Here is a 19824-nt window from a genome sequence, read left to right on the forward strand (position 1 = left end):
ATAGGTCTCATACCCTAGAAATTAGGGTTTCATTAAACAGCGTGGACTCGCCGAGTCCGGACGCGAACCCTTTCCCAAACCGCGATCATACTCGGCGAGTTGGAGCTCCAACTCGTCGAGTCTCCTCACAAAACACCAAAAATTAGAAGAATAAATTAATACCTGGGAATCCGGGCTGTTACAATTCTCCCCCACTAGAACTAGACTTCGCCCTCGAAGTCTCGCTCTGCAAATAACTCCGGATGCTGCTCACGTATCTCACGCTCCGGCTCCCAAGTCATCTCGGACCCCTTCCGATGCTGCCACTGAACCAAAACCAGGGGTACCTCCTTGTTCATCAGAACCTTGATTTTCCGATCTCTGATTGCCACTGGTCTCTCAGCATAATTCAGGCTCGCATCCACTTGAATATCCTCTAATGGAACCACTACCGACTCATCGGCTATACACTTCCGCAGTTGTGACACATGGAAAGTGTCGTGAATCTGCCCCAACTCTGCTGGCAAATCCAAACAATAGGCTACCCGGCCTACCCTCGCGATCACTCGGAATGGACCAATATATATGGGCCCCTCTTCCTGAATCGAATCACTGCTTTCCAAGGAGAGACCTTCAGGAGTACAAGGTCACCGACCTGAAACTCAAGCTCGGACCGGCGTTTGTCTGCATAACTCTTCTGACGACTCTGAGCGGTCAACAACCTCTGTCTGACCTGTTGGATCTGCTCTGTCGTCTGAAGCATGATCTCTGTACTGCCCATCACCCGCTGTCCAACCTCTCCCCAACAAATGGGGGTCCGACACCTCCTCCCATACATGTAACAACGGAAATTTTAAAACAATTTTTTTCATTTCTAAAAATGTATTTTCATCCAAAACAAGGCATAAATATCCAACGTATCATGTCATAATACAAATCATATAAATCCCCAGATCATAAATCTTCCATCAGTGTGTACAGATCATGCCGGCGCCTTCCCACGGTCCTCGCTAGTACCTGAAACACATACACAACAACTGTAAGCATAAATGCTTAGTGAGTTCCCCAAAATACAACTTACGCACATACGCCTTTCCAGGCCCTGACCTTCCGGTCCATGTGTCTCAGGGGACTTCCGTCCCTGCTGGGTAAACCTTCCGGTCCTACCCACGCCAACCTTACGGTCCACATTACGCCTTCCGGCCCATAACATATTCGCCTTCCGGCCCATAACATAATGCCTTCCGGCCCATATCAAGCATATCATACATAGCACATATAACAATTAACTTATCACATATAGCACATATGTCTCATACCATATCCGACCTTCCGGTCACACAATCAAAACCCTTCCGGGTATAGTATAGTGAGAAGACTCACCTCGTGAATATCGATAGCTAGCAAATCCCGAAATCACTCGTGCTCGATCCTTCGAGCTACAATCTCCCTATATCATCATATGTCTCTTATTAACATTTTTACCACTAAGGTTGACTACCCTTTTTAAGTCAACACTAGTCAACTCTTGGTCAATGGTCAACTTTGACCGGACTCGGCGAGTGCACTAGGGCGACTCGGCGAGTCTAGACGTTTTCACCAACTCTCTAGGATTCCCTTTTGACACGTCGAGTACTCCCCCTGACTCGACGAGTTCCACCTGGAAGAATCGCGAGGCCACCCCGACTCAACTCGCCGAGTCTCAAGAACAACTCGGCGAGTCCCAGTTCAACTCAGACCACCTGTCAACCCTCTCTAACACGCCCTGACTCACTGAGTCAACCTATGACTCGACTGGACCACTCACTGGGCGATCTAAGGGCAATCTTCAAGCTACTCGCCGAGTCTGTTCGTCGGACTCGGCGAGTCCATGCCATTCAATCACTCAAACTTGCTTCTAAGGTCAGATCTGCTCCAACAATTCATAGATTTGGCCTTCCTAGACTGATTCATCACGTAAAGTCCTTATCTTGGTGTTCATAACACACCCCATGGCTCATAAATGGCATTTTGACCTACGACATAAGGATTCCAATCCAAAACCTCCATTGATTCACAAAAAGCTTGGGCAAAGGGACACTCTGGACCTCCAAGGGTCCAGATCTATGGTCTAAATCGCTTAAGGGACCAAGGGAGCACTAGATCTAGCCACAAAAGGGCTCAATAAGCCCTAAATCAATGTAAACATCAACATAGCAGAGGATAGCTCGAAGATATTACCTCAAATGTGATGTTCTGGACCCCAAACTCTCAGGAAGTGGCTCCTCTTGCTTTCCCTTAGCTGATCCTCCCTTTCCCTTGCAAGATGACACCTCCAAGATCAATAATGGCCTCCTTCTTTGCTCCAAACGCTTACACTTGATTAGGGTTTCACTCAAGGGACTGGTGGGCACAAATGACGACCATAAGGCCCTTTAAATAGATCCCAAACCCGAGAAATTAGGGTTTCATTAAACAGCGCGGACTTGCCGAGTCCATACCTTGGACTCGCCGAGTCCAGGCGCGAACCCGCGTCCAGAATCGCTATCCTACACGGCGAGTCTGAGCTCCAACTTGCCGAGTCCCCTCACAAAACATCAAAAATTGAAAGCATAAAAGATACCTGGAAATCCGGGCTGTTACAACTCTCCCCCACTAGAACTAGACTTCGCCCTCGAAGTCTCGCTCTAAAAATAGCTCCGGATGCTGCTCACGCATCTCACGCTCTGGCTCCCAGGTCATCTCTGATCCCTTCCGATGTTGCCACTGAACCAACACCAAGGGTACCTCCTTGTTCCTCAGAACCTTGATCTTCCGATCTCTGATGGCCACCGGCCTCTCGGCATAATTCAGGCTCGCATCCACCTGAATATCCTCTAATGGAACCACTGCCGACTCATCGGCTATACACTTCCTCAGCTGCGACACATGAAAAGTGTCGTGAATCTGCCCCAACTTTGCTGGCAAATCCAAACGATAGGCTACCCAGCCTGCCCTCGCAATCACACGGAATGGACCAATATATCGGGGCCCCAATTTGCCACTCTTCCTGAATCGGATCACTCCTTTCCAATGAGAGACCTTCAGGAGAACAAGATCGCCGACCTGAAACTCAAGCTCGGATTGACGTCTGTCCGCATAACTCTTCTGTCGGCTCTGGGCGGTCAACAACCTCTGTCTGACCTGCTGAATCTGCTCTGTCGTCTGAAGCACGATCTCTGTACTGCCCATCACTCTCTGCCCAACCTCTCCCCAACAAATGGGGGTCCGACACCTCCTCCCGTACAACAGCTCAAAGGGTGGCATACCAATGCTCGAATGATGGCTGTTGTTGTAGGAAAACTCTGCCAACGGTAAATACGCATCCCAGCTACCCCCGAAATCCAACACACATGCTCGGAGCATGTCCTCAAGCGTCTGAATCGTCCGCTCACTCTGACCGTCTGTCTGGGGATGATATGCGGTACTAAAATGCAGTCTAGTACCCAACTCCTCATGAAATTTCTTCCAGAATCTGGAAGTGAAACGCACATCACGGTCCGAAACAATCGAGATCAGCACCCCATGCCGAGATACCACTTCCCTAACATACACCTCTGCCAACTTTTCCGCTGAAGAACTCTCACTGATGGCAAGGAAGTGAGCGCTCTTCGTCAACCTGTCCACAACCACCCAAATTGCATCAACTCCTCTGGCAGTCCTCGACAATTTGGTGATGAAATCCATGGTGATTTGTTCCTACTTCCACTCGGGAACCTCCAATGGCTGCAACATGCCATGCGGTCTTTGGTGATCGGCCTTAACCCTACGGCAGGTCAAGCACCTCTCAACAAACCATGCGACGTCCCTCTTCATACAGGGCCACCAATACTCTTTCCTCAAATCCAAATACATCTTCGTAGCCCCCGGATGGATCGAAAATTTCAACCGATGAGCCTCTTCCATCAAAGTAATACGCGTACTGCCCACAAACGGTACCCTAATCCGACCCTGAAAAGTCATAAGCCCTCGTCCATTCGTAACAAACTCCGAAACCAACCCAACGACCCGCTCCTTCTTCTGCATCTCCGGTTGCACAGCCTCGGCCTGTGCCCCACGAATGGCATCCAGTACCGGAGCTATCACGGTCAATCTCAAACATACATCCAGCAGTAGAGTGCTCTCCGCCCTGCGGCTCAACACATCGGCTACCACATTAGCCTTGCCTGGGTGGTACAGGATCTCACAATCATAATCCTTGACCACATCCAACCACCTCCTCTGCCACATATTTAGGTTGGGTTGATCCATCAAGTACCTCAAACTCTTATGGTCCTTGTATATCGTACATCGAACCCCATACAAGTAGTGACGCCAAATCTTGAGGGAGAACACTATTGCCCCCAACTCTAGATCATGTGTGGGATATCTCGTCTCATGAGGCTTCAACTGCCTCGATGCATATGCTATCACATGCCCCCTCTGCATCAGCACCGCTCCCAGCCCCAAAATCGATGCATCACAATATACTACAAAATCCTCCATCCCTTCCGGGAGGGCTAACACCGGGGCTTCGCATAACCTTTGGCGAAGTGTCTCAAAGGAGGCCTGCTGCTCGGGGCCCCATGAAAAAGCAACACCCTTCTGGGTCAACCTGGTGAGTGGCACTGCGATCTTAGAGAAATCCTTGATAAATCTCCGATAATACCCTGCCAACCCTAGGAAACTCCTGATCTCGATGGGTGACCTCGGCACCTCCCAACTCATCACCGCCTCAACCTTGACCGGGTCGACCAATATCCCTTTCTAGTTAACAAGATGTCCTAAGAACTGGACCTCCTGCAACCAGAAATCACACTTGGAGAATTTGTCATAAAGCCTCTCCGATCTCAAAACTCCGAGAACCTCTCTCAAATGCTCCTCATGCTGCTCTCTAGATCTCGAATATACCAGAATGTCGTCGATAAATACAATCACCGACCGATCCAGCATCGGCCTGCACACTCGGTTCATGAGATCCATGAACACTGCCGGCGCATTGGTGAGCCTGAAAGGCATTACCACAAACTCGTAATGCCCATAACGCGTCCTGAAAGCTGTCTTCTGGACATCCTCATCTCGCACCCTCACCTGATGATATCCAGACCTCAAATCGATCTTGGAGAACCAAGATGCTCCCTGCAACTGATCGAACAAATCTTCGATCCTCAGCAACGGGTAACGGTTCTTGACCGTCAGCTTATTCGACTCCCGGTAATCAATGCACATCCGGTATGAACCATCCTTCTTCTTGACGAACAGGATAGGTGCTCCCCACGGCGAGCTGCTCGGCCAAATAAACCCCTTTCCCAGCAGCTCCTGAAGCTGCAAGGATAACTCTTGCATCTCTGGAGGTGCAAGGCGATAAGGCACCTTAGTGATAGGCGCGGCCCCCGGAACCAAGTCGATACTGAACTCCACTTGCCTCACAGGAGGCACACCCGACAACTCCTCAGGAAATACATCCGGGAACTCACGCACTATCAGAACCTCCTCAACTGACCTCGGTCTCTTGGAATCCACCCGCGTATCCATCACATACGCCACAAAACCCTTACAGCCCTGCTTTAGACATTGCCTCGCCCTAGTGGCCGAACAAAACGCTGATGTTGAATGTGTACCCCCTCCGTACACCGTAAGAACTCCCCCACTAGGGTCTCGTATGGTCACCAGCTGTCGCTCGCAGTCGATAACCGCACCGAATCTGCTCAACCAGTCCATGCCCATAATGACACAGACATCACCCATCGCAATAGGAACCAGATCAATCGGGAACTCAACACCGAAAATCTTGACTACGCACCCTCGGAGAACCTCCATGGCATATATCACCCTCTCGTCAGCTAGGGAAACTCTCAGAGGCCGACTCAACGCCTCACGACTAACACTGATATGCTGACTAAAAGCCAAAGATACAAAAGACCGACTCGCACCTGAGTCAAATAACACCAAGGCAGGTACAAAATTCACAAGAAAAGTACCTACGCATAACATAATATAAGCATAATATCTCAACATCAAAATAAATACACGAAAGAATACATACCAGCCACGACATCGGGCGCTGCGCGGACCTCCTCCGCGGTCAACTGAAAAGCTCTCCCTTGTGCCCTCGGCGCCTCGACCTTCACTGGCCAACTCTCGGTAGCACTAAAGGCAGCAGGGGCAGATCCCTGAGGTGCTCCCTGAGATGATCCTCACAGTTGCGGACACTCTGCCTTCCGGTGTCCGGTCTGGTTGCAGTGGAAACACACCGCAAACCCCTTGGGGCAGTCCTTGGCCATATGCCCCTCCTTGCCACACTTGTAGCAAGATCCCACTCAACAGACTCCATCGTGACCCTTGTCGCACTTCCCACAAGTGCGGCCATTCTGGCTCCCTGGTTTGGGATCAGTAGGCTTGGCCCGCTTGGCTGCCGGCTGAGACTGCGCCGGTCGCCGATCCCTCCCCTGAGACTCTGCCTCCTCCCTGGCATGAGTCTCTAGCTCAATCTCCCTCTTCAGGGCATTTGCCTGAAGCTCGGCAAATGTCCGGTACGAGGAGTTCGCCGCGAACTCCCGAATGTCTCTCCTCAAAATATTCAGATACCGGCTCATACGTGCCTGCTTGGTGGACATGTGCTCAGGGAAGAACATCGGCCTCTCATGGAACATCCTGGTAATCGTCGTAACAGACTTAGTACCCTGCTTGAGGGTCAGAAACTCCTGGGCCAAACGCTCCCTCTCCACCTGGGGAACGTACTCATCTCGGAACATGGCAGTGAACCTCTCCCAGGTCACTGCCGCAAGCTCAGCAGGCGTAAAGTGCACCGTCACAAACTTCCACCAGTCCTTCGCTCCCAAGTGAAGTTGGTTCAGCGCGAACCGAACCTTCAAATGCTCAGGAGATGAGCAAGTGAAGAAACACCCCTCTATGTCATAAATCCATCTCATAGCCGCCATCGGGTCCTGGGTCCCATCAAACTCTGGTGGTTTTGTGTTGCTGAACTCTCAGAACAGCAACAAATCACCACCCTGCGGTCTCGCGGCAGCGATAGCTGCGGTGGCCGCTGCAACAGCAGCCTCAGAAATAGCGGCATAACGTTCGTCAAAGGTCTCAATCAGCGTGGTCTTAATAGACCCGAACATCTCTGGTATCTCTGCCCTGATGGCCGCAGCCACCTCCTCATGGATGATCCGGCGGATCTCCTCATCACTGAAATACAACATACGATAAATTAGAATCCATTTGAGCATACTCACACTCGACAATTCATCCCTCCTTGATCCTTGGTATTCCAAAGATTCCTACTTGGGTTGTACACCGCTCCGGTGCTTTCAGTAGTACGGGCCCAATACTACTGTCCGCATCGTCTCAGAATACACCCCAAGTCCTCCTCTTCGGATTCCAAATCCCAAGTACTCTATCATGCATAATCCACTCTCTAACAGATCTCTCATAAGCCCCTCGCTGCTAACTACTCACTCTCAAGCATCTCATAGCAGCTCACCTCTCCCTAGGCTAAGGCATCACAAATCAGGCCACTCTAGTCCTAATAGGAGTACCTAGCCTACTCTAGCATGAGAATACATCATATCAATATCAATATCACATAACATGAGGGTATTTTGGGAAATCACCGTTCGGGCGCAGACTGATCGTACACACAACTCTGCTCTGCGCTCTTCCAAAAATCTTTTACTCTTTTTGAAAATACCTCTCAAATCCTCAGTTTCAGTTCAAATACGCCCGAAGGTGTACTCGAATCCCTCAAACCAAGGCTCTGATACCAACTTGTAACACCGTAAATTTCAAAATAATTTTTCGCATAATATAAAAAATATTCATTTAATTTTTATAAAACATCAATATTTGAAACTCCAATCCATGTCATACAAAGAATCCCAAGATCACATAACATAAAAATCCCATGTGTGTGTACTGATCAAGTCGGCGCCTTCCCACGGTCATCACTAGTACCTGAAACAAACAACACCAACACTGTAAGCACAAAGCTTAGTGAGTTCCCTAAAATACCACACATAACACATATTAGCCACTCGAGGCTATAACTCTATGGGTTCGAAGACCCTACTCTGTGAACCCTCTGGTTCTAACTCTGGGAACCTTCCGGTTCCAACTCTATAAACATGCACAACATAAATCACATAGAAATAATGCAGTACAACACATAACATACATATGGCATACAAATACTCTGTCACATAAATCTGATTACCTACTCAAGGTAAAGTATAGTGAGAAGACTCACCTCGCGTATCTCGATAACTCACAAATACCGGAAATCACTCGCGTTCGATCCTCCGAGCTATAATCCTCCTATAACACAATATATCTCTAATTAACACTTTCTCAACTAAGGTTGACTACCCCTATCAAGTCAACACTAGCCAACTCTGGTCAACGGTCAACGGTCAACTTTGACCGGACTCGGCGAGTGTACTAGAGCGACTCAGCGAGTCTATACGTGTTCACTGACTCCCTAGGATCATCTCTTGACACGTCGAGTACTTCCCTGACTCGACGAGTTCCACCTGGCATGAGTCGCAGGGCCGCCACGAGTTAACTCGCCGAGTCACAAGAACAACTCTGCGAGTTCCAGCTCGACTCAGTCCACCTGTCAACCCTCTCTAACTCTCCCTTACTCACTGAGTCAACCCCTTAACTCGACAAGACCACTTGCTGAGTGGTTATGGACAATCTTCATGCTACTCGTCGAGTATGTTCTTCGGAGTCGGCGAGTCTAAGCCATGCATGAACTCAAACTCACTCCTGAGGTCAGATCCGTTCCATTAAATCATAGATCCAGTCCTTCCAAGCACATTCATCACGTAAAGTTACAATCTTGGTGCTCATGCAAAGGTCCAAAGGCCTTATTTAATGATATGGTCTCTAGAATGCTATTCTAAGCTCATGGCCTCCATTAACTCTCATAAAGCTTGAGGGAAAAGAGTCTCTGGACCTCTTTGGGTCCAGATCTAAAGCATCAACAAAAAAAGAGGCCAATCACCCCATGAATCATTCCACAAAGAAGCCGTAACTCTAAGATTTGCACCAAGGGCTGAGAAAGGAACGAATGGTTACCTCAAATGAAGTCTCTGGACTCAGGAATCACTGGATTAGCACCTCCTTTGGTCTCCTCTTGCCTTGATCCTCTTCTATATGCAAAATCACACACAAATAATCAAAGATCCTCCTTTTCTCTCTCACAAAACGCTCAAGGACTCTTTTAGGGTTCTCTCTGGGGTTGGTGGCCGCAAATGACGGCCATAATCCCCTTTAAATAGGTCTCATACCCTAGAAATTAGGGTTTCATTAAACAGCGTGGACTCGCCGAGTCCGGACGCGAACCCTTTCCCAAACCGCTATCATACTCGGCAAGTTTGAGCTCCAACTCGCCGAGTCTCCTCACAAAACACCAAAAATTATAAGAATAAATTAATACCTGGGAATCCGGGCTGTTACATGTATTTAGCTAATAAAATAACCACTAAAAACTAATCTAAGAACAATAACTTAAATGTGGGTTTTTATCTGGTTTGCATGTTCATATTAACTTAATTACTTCAATTAAATAAAAAATAAGCAAACGAATAACTAAAGATTATTGTATTCAACGGAAAGAAGACACTACCTTTTAGATTTAAATCCCCTTTTTCCTATGGTTAGTTCAAAGGTAATGATTAATTCGGTTGGTTACTAATATAATAGTTATTAGAATCCTTGATCAGATCTCCTAACGTTTTCACCAATTCATGAACTACTATGCATTGATCATACACAAGTGGACACTAAATTAATTATTTAAGTTTATTGGGCTATGTAAGAAAAATCTAAGATTACTTATCTATGATCCAGACAAATAACTAAACACAATTATGATCAAATTGTGTTCTCTATCATAATTAAAGTTACTACTTTATTATTACCTAATCTAGGATTTGGTCAATCACTAGCTCTAGCAATTTAATGGTTATAAACAACAAGGTAAACAAGTTCATGTAGTTAAAGTGGTCATTCAGCTACACATAACTTGAACTCTGGGCAACAAGATTGATAATAATAACATGCTAGGTATTCATAAATAAAAAACAAGTAAACCAACTTCATAAATCCATCAAAAAGTAGAAACTAACAATACTATTAGGGTTAATCATTACTAAACGAAAGTCTAATGATTTAGCTCATAATTGCATAAAAGAAACACATAAACACATAAGAATTAAAGCTAGACATAGTCAAATATAAGAAAACTGAATGTATGATGTGAATTCTTGCTACCATATTCTAGACTCTTGATCTCTAATCTTCTCCTCCTTCTAAGTGGTAATTTTTGCAGCTCTTCTGTCCAAAATTCATCTCAAAAACCTCAGATCCTCCCATGTCGTTATAATGATATATATATATATATATATATATATATATATATATATATATATATATATATATATATATATATATATATATATATATATATATATATATATATATATATATATATATATATATATATATGTGGTTTCCTTAAAATCAATCCTCACATCATGACCATAAGGGTTTCACAACATTAGCTCAATTTCTATCCCATATTCGCCATGGAAACTAGCCTTCTACGCATAGGAATCTTCTGTCACATCGCCACGATGTGAGATTCACAGTGTCACATCGTGAGCTTTATTTTCATGCATGGAATCGAGATTCTTCCATTTACCGTGCTGTGCATTTTAGAACACCACATCGTGGGAACTTTTTCCCATAATCTCCTCTCATTTAAGCTCCTAGCTTTAGCTCCAGTCCTCCAAGTATCCAAACTTTGTCGGTTTCAGTTTTTTTTTTCAAGAGTGTCCTTTTGGCTACAAAATAGAATTCAACTTAATAAGTACCAAATATCTTTTCAGTTTACTTAATTATAGCTTAAATTTATTAAAATAATGCCTAAAATTTTACGTAAATATGGAAATATTTGTTGGCATGCTTGATGACTGCGTGTAGAGTGACGACTCTAGATGCTTGCTGATCAATTCACATTCTGATTTGGTCACTTCTTGTGTTTCAGTAATCTCTCTCTAAGTGACCAATACGCAAAAACGACTTATCTCATGTCGATGAAATCCGGTCATCTTTTTAGAACTACCGAAGAACCCACATCCAATTTTCTTCCATGATAATTTGATCTTTGCGTAAGGTCACACCTTATGATATGATGAGTCAAACACTTTGCACACTATCTTTCATTGTCATCATATACATCTAACCACTAGCGCCAACGTATAAAGTCTTTCAATGTCAGTGTGAAGATAGCAGATCCAATATCTTTGTTATGAAGATCAGTTCTTAGTATAGATAAGACACAATCACTTAGATCAAAGGATACGCTTGTACAACCTTGTGTTTATTCAATATTATGATGAAAACCTTAATGTGTAACTCTATAACTTGGTGTCATGATCGTATTTGTGACCGTCCTTGTGACCAAACTGTTTTCTTAGTGAAAACAAACTCTTACTTGGTGAAAGACAATTTGGAGAATATCTTGTGTTCTTTACTTTTTGTTCTTCATTTGTTTTGATTAGTTTGTTTTTATTTTTTATACTTGACGTGTATCCGATTGATACAAAGCTTCAATTGATATCAGAGCAAGTGTTTTTGATACACTCAAGTAATCATGTCAACCTCTTACAATCTAAAATCAACCGCTTGCAACAAGATCCATCCATTTGATTAACTCAACTTCTCTGGATGGAAATCAAAGGCCATGGAAGCTATCGCGTTCATGGACTTTGAGATGCTCGACATCATCAACAAAGGTCTTGTAGCTGTTATGCATCAATCACCTAATATTGGTGCATCGGATAGTAATCTAAAAGGAAAATTTGTTCATGGATACAACAAGGAAAAGAGAAGAGTGTTAAAACTCGATGTAAAGGCGAGGGTTGGTATTAGAAACTCACCCCTTTACTATGTCTATCTTTTAGTTGAAAACTTCTCAACCGCTGAAGAGATGATGATGACACTATCATCTGCTTTTGAAAAGCAAAACTCCTCAGACGATGAAGGTAAGTGTCTCATGGCCTAGATCGTTGAACCTCATGTTGACACATCAAATGATAGTGTTGGTACTCTTGACACTAATTACTCTCAAGCTGCTATAGACCTTAAGTTAGAATTGGATGATACTTCAGCGTATTAGGTAAAAAATCTTATTGACTTCTATCCATTGAAAATGTCGAAAAAGATGACATGATTGATCACCTACACTTTGATTTATCAGCTTCAAATAAAGAAAAATCTTTACTCTTCCTTGAGTTAAATAAAATTGAAGAAAAACTATCCTTTTTCGAAAAATCTCTTTCTTTATTAAAAAAGTAAAATACTTTTATCTCACTGACCAATAATTTCCTCACTCTGAAAAGAAAAAGGTTGTTGATCATGCTAGTCTCATTCAACTTATTTTTAAAAAACTGGTCTTCTTATCACTTTAATGTCACAAAAATTATTAATACCTGAATACCATATCAGTATGAGAAATTTCTTGGAGGCGATATAGAAGGAGTTGTTTCTTTAATCAAAAGTGTTGTCTATACAAACCTTCTATAAAGTTGATTGTTTAGAAATCGACTTTAAGAATAGATTTGTTACTTCTTAATTTATGAATAAAACCTTAATTGATACTCATTTCTCCACTGATTCTAAAGGCATTAGCAAATGTGTTTCTCAATTATCTGCTCTTCATCCTTCTCACCAACCTTCTCATTGTGAGTATGTTCTTCCCTCCACTAAGATTTTGCTAAAATTTTCTATTTCCAATTGTTAAGTTCATTCAGTAAACAAAATTATTAACATCTTTCCACAGTGGTCTGTTAGAAACTCTGGATCTAAAGATCATCAATACCATCAGTTTCAGATGACCCTTCAATGTATGATGAATCTCATGACAAGGTATCATCTGAGCACACCATCGATGACATTCCTTGTTCCAAAACTAAAAAAACTCATAAATGAAAGAGTCAAAGTTCTTCATACTCAATGCTTCAAAAGAAGTGAAAATCTAATGTTAAAGGAAAGAATTTTGGAATCAAAGTCTGTTATGGATGTGGTGACGCTTCTCACAAAGTCAGTGAGTGTACTTTTGACAAGAACACCATTCACGCAGACAATATCATGACTTGTAATGCTAAATGGAACAAAAATGGAAACTCTTTGAACTGTCTCCCTATCGATTTTTATAATATATTTTCTTAAGTGACCCATTACAAGATGGGTTAATGAATATTAACTATATATTTTAGTTTCACGGTAAAGAACATATATGGTATTTAGATAGCGGATGCTCAAGACATATGATTGGATTCAAGTTTCTTCTAGAAGATTTCATAAAGAAGGATGGTCTAACTATTTTATATGGAGATAATGGAAAGGGAGCTACAAAGGTATATCGATCTATCAAGTGCAACTGTGTTGTGTACAAGAACGTATCTTTTATGAAGGGCCTTCAGCATAGTCTTATTTCAATCAGCCAACTGTGTGATGTTGGGTATGAATTTCTCTTCAACAAAAAGGAAAGAAACGTTGTTGATAAAAATATTGTCACCCTTCTGACTGAAAATCGGCAGGATGACATTTATGTTTTGGAAATGTTTTCTGTTGAAAACTCTCCTCGTCACTATTTCTTCTCTCGTGCTCATTCTCATCTAAATGGGCTATGGCACAAGAGGTTATCTCACTTGAATTTCAAAAACTTATCAAAGATCTTAGGGAATCAGTTTGTAAGAGGAATTCCTAAGATGCAATTTGTCAAAGATAAGTTGTGCTCAACATGTGAAAAGGTAAAGAAAACCAAGTCTTCCTTCAAACCAAAGTCTTGCTCTTCCATCATAAAACGTCTTCATCTTCTCCACATGGATCTTTTGGGACCATTCCCGATTAAGTCAAGAGTTGGGAAGAAGTATATTCTCGTAATTGTAGATGAATTTTCAAGATTTTCCTAGCTTGTCTGTTTAAGGAAGAGAAGTCATGTTGTTGATGAAATCATTTCTCTTATCAAGCAATTAGAAGTTCTCTATGAATACAAAGTTAAGAAGTTACGTAGTGATCATGGAACTGAATTTATAGTCTCCTCCCTGAGAGAATTTTATTCAAACTCAGGAATTTCCTAAAATTTCTTTATTGTTAGAACCCCTCAATAGAATGGCATTGCTAAAAGAAGGAACATAACACTCATCGAAGTTGGAATAACTATGGTAGTTGAAGTTAGTCTTCCTATATCTTGGCTGAAGCTATCAACAAAACGTGTTTCCCAAAACCAATCAATCATTGTAAAGCATTATGGGAAAACTACTTGTGAGCCACTTAAGGGAAGGAAACCATACATCTCTTACTTCCATGTTTTTGGGTGTGTTTGTTACATCCTAAATCAAAAAGATCAACGCTCAAAGTTTGAAGCTAAAGATGATGAATGAGTGTTTCTTGGTTATTCCAGTGTATCCAAGGCTTTTAGGGTGTTCAATCTTTCAAGGGAAACTATTGAGTAAACAGCTCATGTCACTTTCGATGAAGACTCATTCATTCATGATCGGATTCATCATCCATCATCAATTTTGAATGAACTTACATTCAGTCCTGAGACCCTATTCCTGATTTCTTGCCATATAACACTAAGCATGTTGTTCCCAACGGTGATAAAACCATCAGCTCACAACCTATCTCTGAATATCATCATGTTCTCTCTGAAGAAGTTGAGCCATCTAATCAGCAACATTTTTCTCAGAGTAATACAAATGAAAGTTCTAATCCAAGAATTCTTCAAGATCATACTGAATCTCAAATCAATATAAGTAAATTTTGGGATTCTCACTCGTAGTAGAGTCAACATCAACTTCTGCATGTTCGTGAATTTTGTCTCATTGATTGAACCAAAGAATGTCATTGAAGCCCTAAAAGAAGCTGATTAGATCAAGGCTATGTAGGATGAGTTGAATGGATTTAAACGTCACCATGTATGGACTCTTGTTCCCAAAACTCAAGAAAAAACCATTATTGGCACTCACTGGGTTTTCAGAAATAGGATGGATGAAGATGGGATCATCATTAGAAACAAATCAAGGCTTATGGCTCAAGGTTTTTGTCAATAGGAAGGCTTAGATTATGATGAAACATTTGTTCCTTTTGCTAGACTTGAAGCAATTCGTCTATTTCTTGCCTTTGCTTCATTCAAGAACTTCAAACTCTATCAAATGGATGTCAAGACTACCTTCTTAACTAGAAATCTTCAAGAAGAAGTTTTTCTAAAGCAACCTCCAGCGTTTGAAAATGAGGAGTTTCCAAATCACATATATCGTCTTGATGAAGCTGTCAATGGTTTAAAACAAGCACCTAGAGCATGGTATGACACATTGATGAGATATCTTCTTAAAAGTGGATACAAAAAACAAAATATTGACAACACTTTGTTCATCAAACACTCAAAATATCATATCAATTTTGCTTAATTGTATGTTGATGACATCATCTTCAAATCCACTGATGAGAACCTAAGATTAGAATTCAATAACATCTTGAGATTCAGGTACTTCTAAGTTCATCCCTATGGTTTTATCATATGAAATTTTAGTCCCTAATTCCATGAGAATGTGCCTTGAAGCCTTGTGGCAATTTCGTGATTTGAGCAGGATAAGTATGCTGAGCATACATGAGGGTATGTTGAGCGTACTTGGGCCCACCCTAGTACACTGGGGGTACACTTATGTACGCAAGGTGTACTCTTGTCAGAAGAAAACCCCAACATTGGGCGTACACTTATGTACGCAAGGCGTACTCATTTCACTCCACCTTTTTAGCCTCCATACCCTTGGAGTCATCTTTGGCAAAACCTAACCCTTAGTAAGTGTTTTTGGAGTTAAAGAGTGTGTTGTTGGTGTGTTCAAGGAAGAGGAAGTTGCATCAAGGAGCTTGGAAGCTTGAAGCAAGGCTTGGATCTGGAAGTTTTGCCCTTTTCTCCATCATTCCAAGGTATAAAGGTCATACCTTGATGGGTTGTTTGCTAGATCTATTTATTGGGTGTTTTTATGCTTCTTTTTGGTCCAAAATGCTCCATCTTAAGCATGGCATGTTCTAGATGTTTTGATATGTCCTTTTAGACCCTTGCAGGGGTCCTTAGTCATAAAAACTAGGTCCCAATGGCTAGTGGTGTCTCATGCATCTTGAGGAATGTATTAATGAATTCAGACCATGTATTAAGGACTTTTTCAACGTGTAAAGTCATAAAGTTGGATACTTTATGACTCTAGGGTGCATTTGGACCATGGATCTGATGGTTGGGCTTAAGTGCTTAAGCTATTAAGCACTTAATGAAGTTATGGGCTGTAAGAGGGTACACCCCCACGTAGGTGGGAGTACGCCCCGCGTACTCGGTTAGCTGCCTCGTAACCTGGTGAATGTGAGGCCTTGTATACGCTAAGCATATTTTAGGGAACCCCCCGCGTACTTGCATGGTTCGGCCCATGTTGAGTTAACTCGGTTAGGTTGACTCGGTGGGTTTATGGACTTTGACTAGAGGACTTTAAGTTTGACCATCTTTGACTTTTGATGGTATTTTGGGCATTGTTGGGATTTTGATGGAATTGGTCACTTAGTGGATGTAGGCTTTGAGTAGAGAGCTGAGATCAGAGTCGGGCCTTATCAGTTCAGTTCAGCTTGTGAAGTGAGTTTTCCTCACTATACTTGTGGGTCGAAGGCACCAATGCTGACCCTTGGATTGATATCCTGTTATGCATGTTTTCTTAATGTTGATAACTGTTAGATCGGTATCCAGGTAGATAGGATAATGTATGCTAAAGTGATCTATTAAATAGGTATCCTGGTAAATAGGAATGCCTAGTGATATGTAAGATATGTTTATTTGTTTGCCGGTTGCTTAATGATATGTTTATCTATATTATGTGCAAATGTTTGGTCGGTGGTTGAGGCTTCACTGCTTTGTGCATAAGCCAAAAGGCCAGGGTATTCCAACCTAATGGTTGAGGGCCTATGGTATTCCGTCCCGAGGATGATTGGACCCATAGTATGTTGGTATTGCAAACTGATGGTTGAGGGGACTGGGGTATTCTAACCCGATGGTTAATTAGAGCCATAGTATGTTGTTATTGTATATGTGTTATTTGTTGTGTTGGTACTTTGGGGGAACTCACTAAGCTTTGGGCTTAGAGTTTTGGGTTATGTTTTAGGTACCTCAGATGATCGTGGGAAGGCAAAGGTTTGACCGTGCACCTCTTCATGTTATGTTTTGTGATTTTGGGGAAAACTCTGATGTTAAACATGTTTTAAAAACTACAATGTAAACAATTATGATTTTTGGTTGGTTTGAAAAAGTTTAATTTTTTATTGAAATTTTATGGATGTTATAAATTCGCTGAAATCATGGCTGAGAAGTTTGAGATGAGCATGATGGGTGAACTAACTTTCTTTTTAGGTCTGCAAATTAAAGAACTAACTGATGGATTTTTTGTTTATCAAGCTAAATACATTGCAAATATGCTAAAGAAGTTCAAATTCACTAATTGCAAGCCGGACAAGACTGCAATGTCCTCATTAGCGCCTATTAGCACTGATCCAAATGCTGCTAATATAAATGCAACTCTCTATCGAGGAATGATTGGCTCTCTGCTCTATCTTACTGCTAGTCTCCCTGATATTATGTTTGTTACTATATTGTGTGTTTTTCATCAATCTAATCCTAAGGAATCTTATATTCTCATTCTAAAAAGAATATTTTCACTACTTAAAGCATAGACTAAATCTTGGGTTATGGTATCCTCGTGATTCTGAGTTCAAGCTGATAGGATACACTGACTTCGATCATAGTGAATGTGGCATTGATTACAAATGTACTTTAGAAGGAGCTCAAATGATTAGAGATAAACTGGTAAGTTGGTCTAGCAAGAAGCAATCATCATTGTCTTGTTCTACCACTGAAGCTGAATACGTAGCTGATGGAAGGTGTTGTGCTAAGATTTTATGGATTCAGAATCAGCTCTTAGATTATGGCCTAAACTTCTAAAAGTCTCCATCTGTTGTAACAACACCAGTGTTATTCAGATAATACATAATCCAATATAGCATTCAAAGACCAAGCACATTTATATCCATCATCACTTCATCAGGGATGTCGTTCAAAAGGGAAAAGTGGAGTTGTTCTACATTCCTTCCACTAATCAGCCAGCTGAAATTTTCAGCAAGGCATTGGTCGAGAAGACTCTAAACAAATTGATATGTAGATATTGGCATGCTTCTAATAACTTAATTTATGACCTTTCTGATTTAACTTTGTTAATATTTGTTTCCCAAAAACACAAAAATAAATGCTTCTTTTATTATGTCTATCAAACTTTACATAGCTTACTTAATTTTTTATTCTAATGTTTACAAGTATTTTCTCTCTATCATTTATCTTTCAGGATTATCTTCAAATTATCTGCACCTCTTCCTTTGAGAGTTAGAAATAGTTGTAGTCATCCAAAATGTTCTAAATGCTCTTAGTGCTAAGAAAAAGAGTGGCATCATGTCCTCCTATTCTTGCAAATACCCTTTTTTCAGGATTATCTTCAAATTATATGCCCTTCATCCTTTGAGAGTTAGAAATAGTTGTAGTCATCCAAAATGTTCTAAATTCTCTTAGTACTGAGAAAAAGACTGGCATCATGTCCACCTATTCTTGCAAATACCCTTTTTTTCTCTTCCACTCACTATTATGGATGCAAAGAGCAACCATCAATGCAGTAAGTCTTATTTTCATCTACTGACTCATAATCCGAATAAACCTCGAATTCCATCATGTTGATCTTGACAGCCTGATGATTTCATTGATTTGAGCCAGTTAACTCATTGGTTACAAAGACTGTCTTCTTATCTTTTTTTTATCCCGATGAACATGAAGTTTGGAATCTATCAGAAACATCTCAATGATAAATGGCTTCATCATTCTTAGTTTGTAGTAAGTTGTGTATATGTTTATCTTTGATTATGCTTTCTTTTATAGCTGGTCTTGAGGGGTAAATATCTTTGAGAATGGAAGTTCGTTTATGCTCATTCAATACAAAAGATTTTATGGACCGGGTCTTTATCTCGTTTCTAAAAAAGCTGCAAAAATATCACTTTTAGAATAATTCCTTTTTTGACTAACTCTTTTGTTTGTATTCTTATATTCATCATATTATTTTGTACCATTTTTAAATATTTGACGATGGCAATTATTAGCCAAGTATGTAACTTTTGACAAATCATCGTCCCTAGAAGCATGCTAATGTATGTGACTAAATCTCTTTAACTCTCTCATCAACGAGACCATCTATTAAGAACATTGAGTCACCCCTCACACTGATTATTTAGCATCGCCTAAACTTTGTAAGTGAGATTTCCTAGTCCAAATATAAATTGTTTTTGAAAGGCTGGGGTTTTTATTATCACTTTATTATTGCACCTGTCTCTGTCCATGGAAGCATGCTTGACGTATGCATCAGGTCTCTTATTCTGCTGAAACATTAAGCATAACCCAATATCTTACCCTGAGTGCACATTCATCAATATAAGAGATGCTTGTCTGGTCCTTCAATGACAAAGGGTTGTTCATGTCCCTGACCTCTTAGACTGAGGTATGACATGGTACCATTATGAATTGATAATGAATCTTTGATTCTAGACTGCAACTAAATAATGTGATCCAAGGATTAAAACCTTTTCTTGCTGATGAGTTATACTTGTTAATGATTCACGCTGATTCGTCCTCAGCATGATTGAAATAATCTATTCTTGCCCTGACAGTCTTCTTTAAAGCATCTGGTACCATATCCTGAT

At 41.6% G+C, this 19824-nt stretch overlaps 1 protein-coding gene across 1 annotated transcript; it reads left to right on the forward strand.

Annotated features, from left to right (window-relative positions):
* The first annotated feature begins 17391 nt into the window (after nt 1–17391).
* On the forward strand, nt 17392–18031 carry LOC111909883 (uncharacterized mitochondrial protein AtMg00810-like). Its single transcript, XM_023905653.1, has 2 exons — nt 17392–17673; nt 17759–18031. Exons 1-2 carry the CDS (start codon nt 17392–17394, stop codon nt 18029–18031), a joined length of 555 nt encoding a protein of 184 aa, XP_023761421.1.
* The last annotated feature ends 1793 nt before the right edge of the window (nt 18032–19824 follow it).

Source organism: Lactuca sativa, chromosome 4 (genome assembly GCF_002870075.4).
Source record: "Lactuca sativa cultivar Salinas chromosome 4, Lsat_Salinas_v11, whole genome shotgun sequence".
Taxonomy (NCBI): Eukaryota; Viridiplantae; Streptophyta; class Magnoliopsida; order Asterales; family Asteraceae; genus Lactuca; species Lactuca sativa.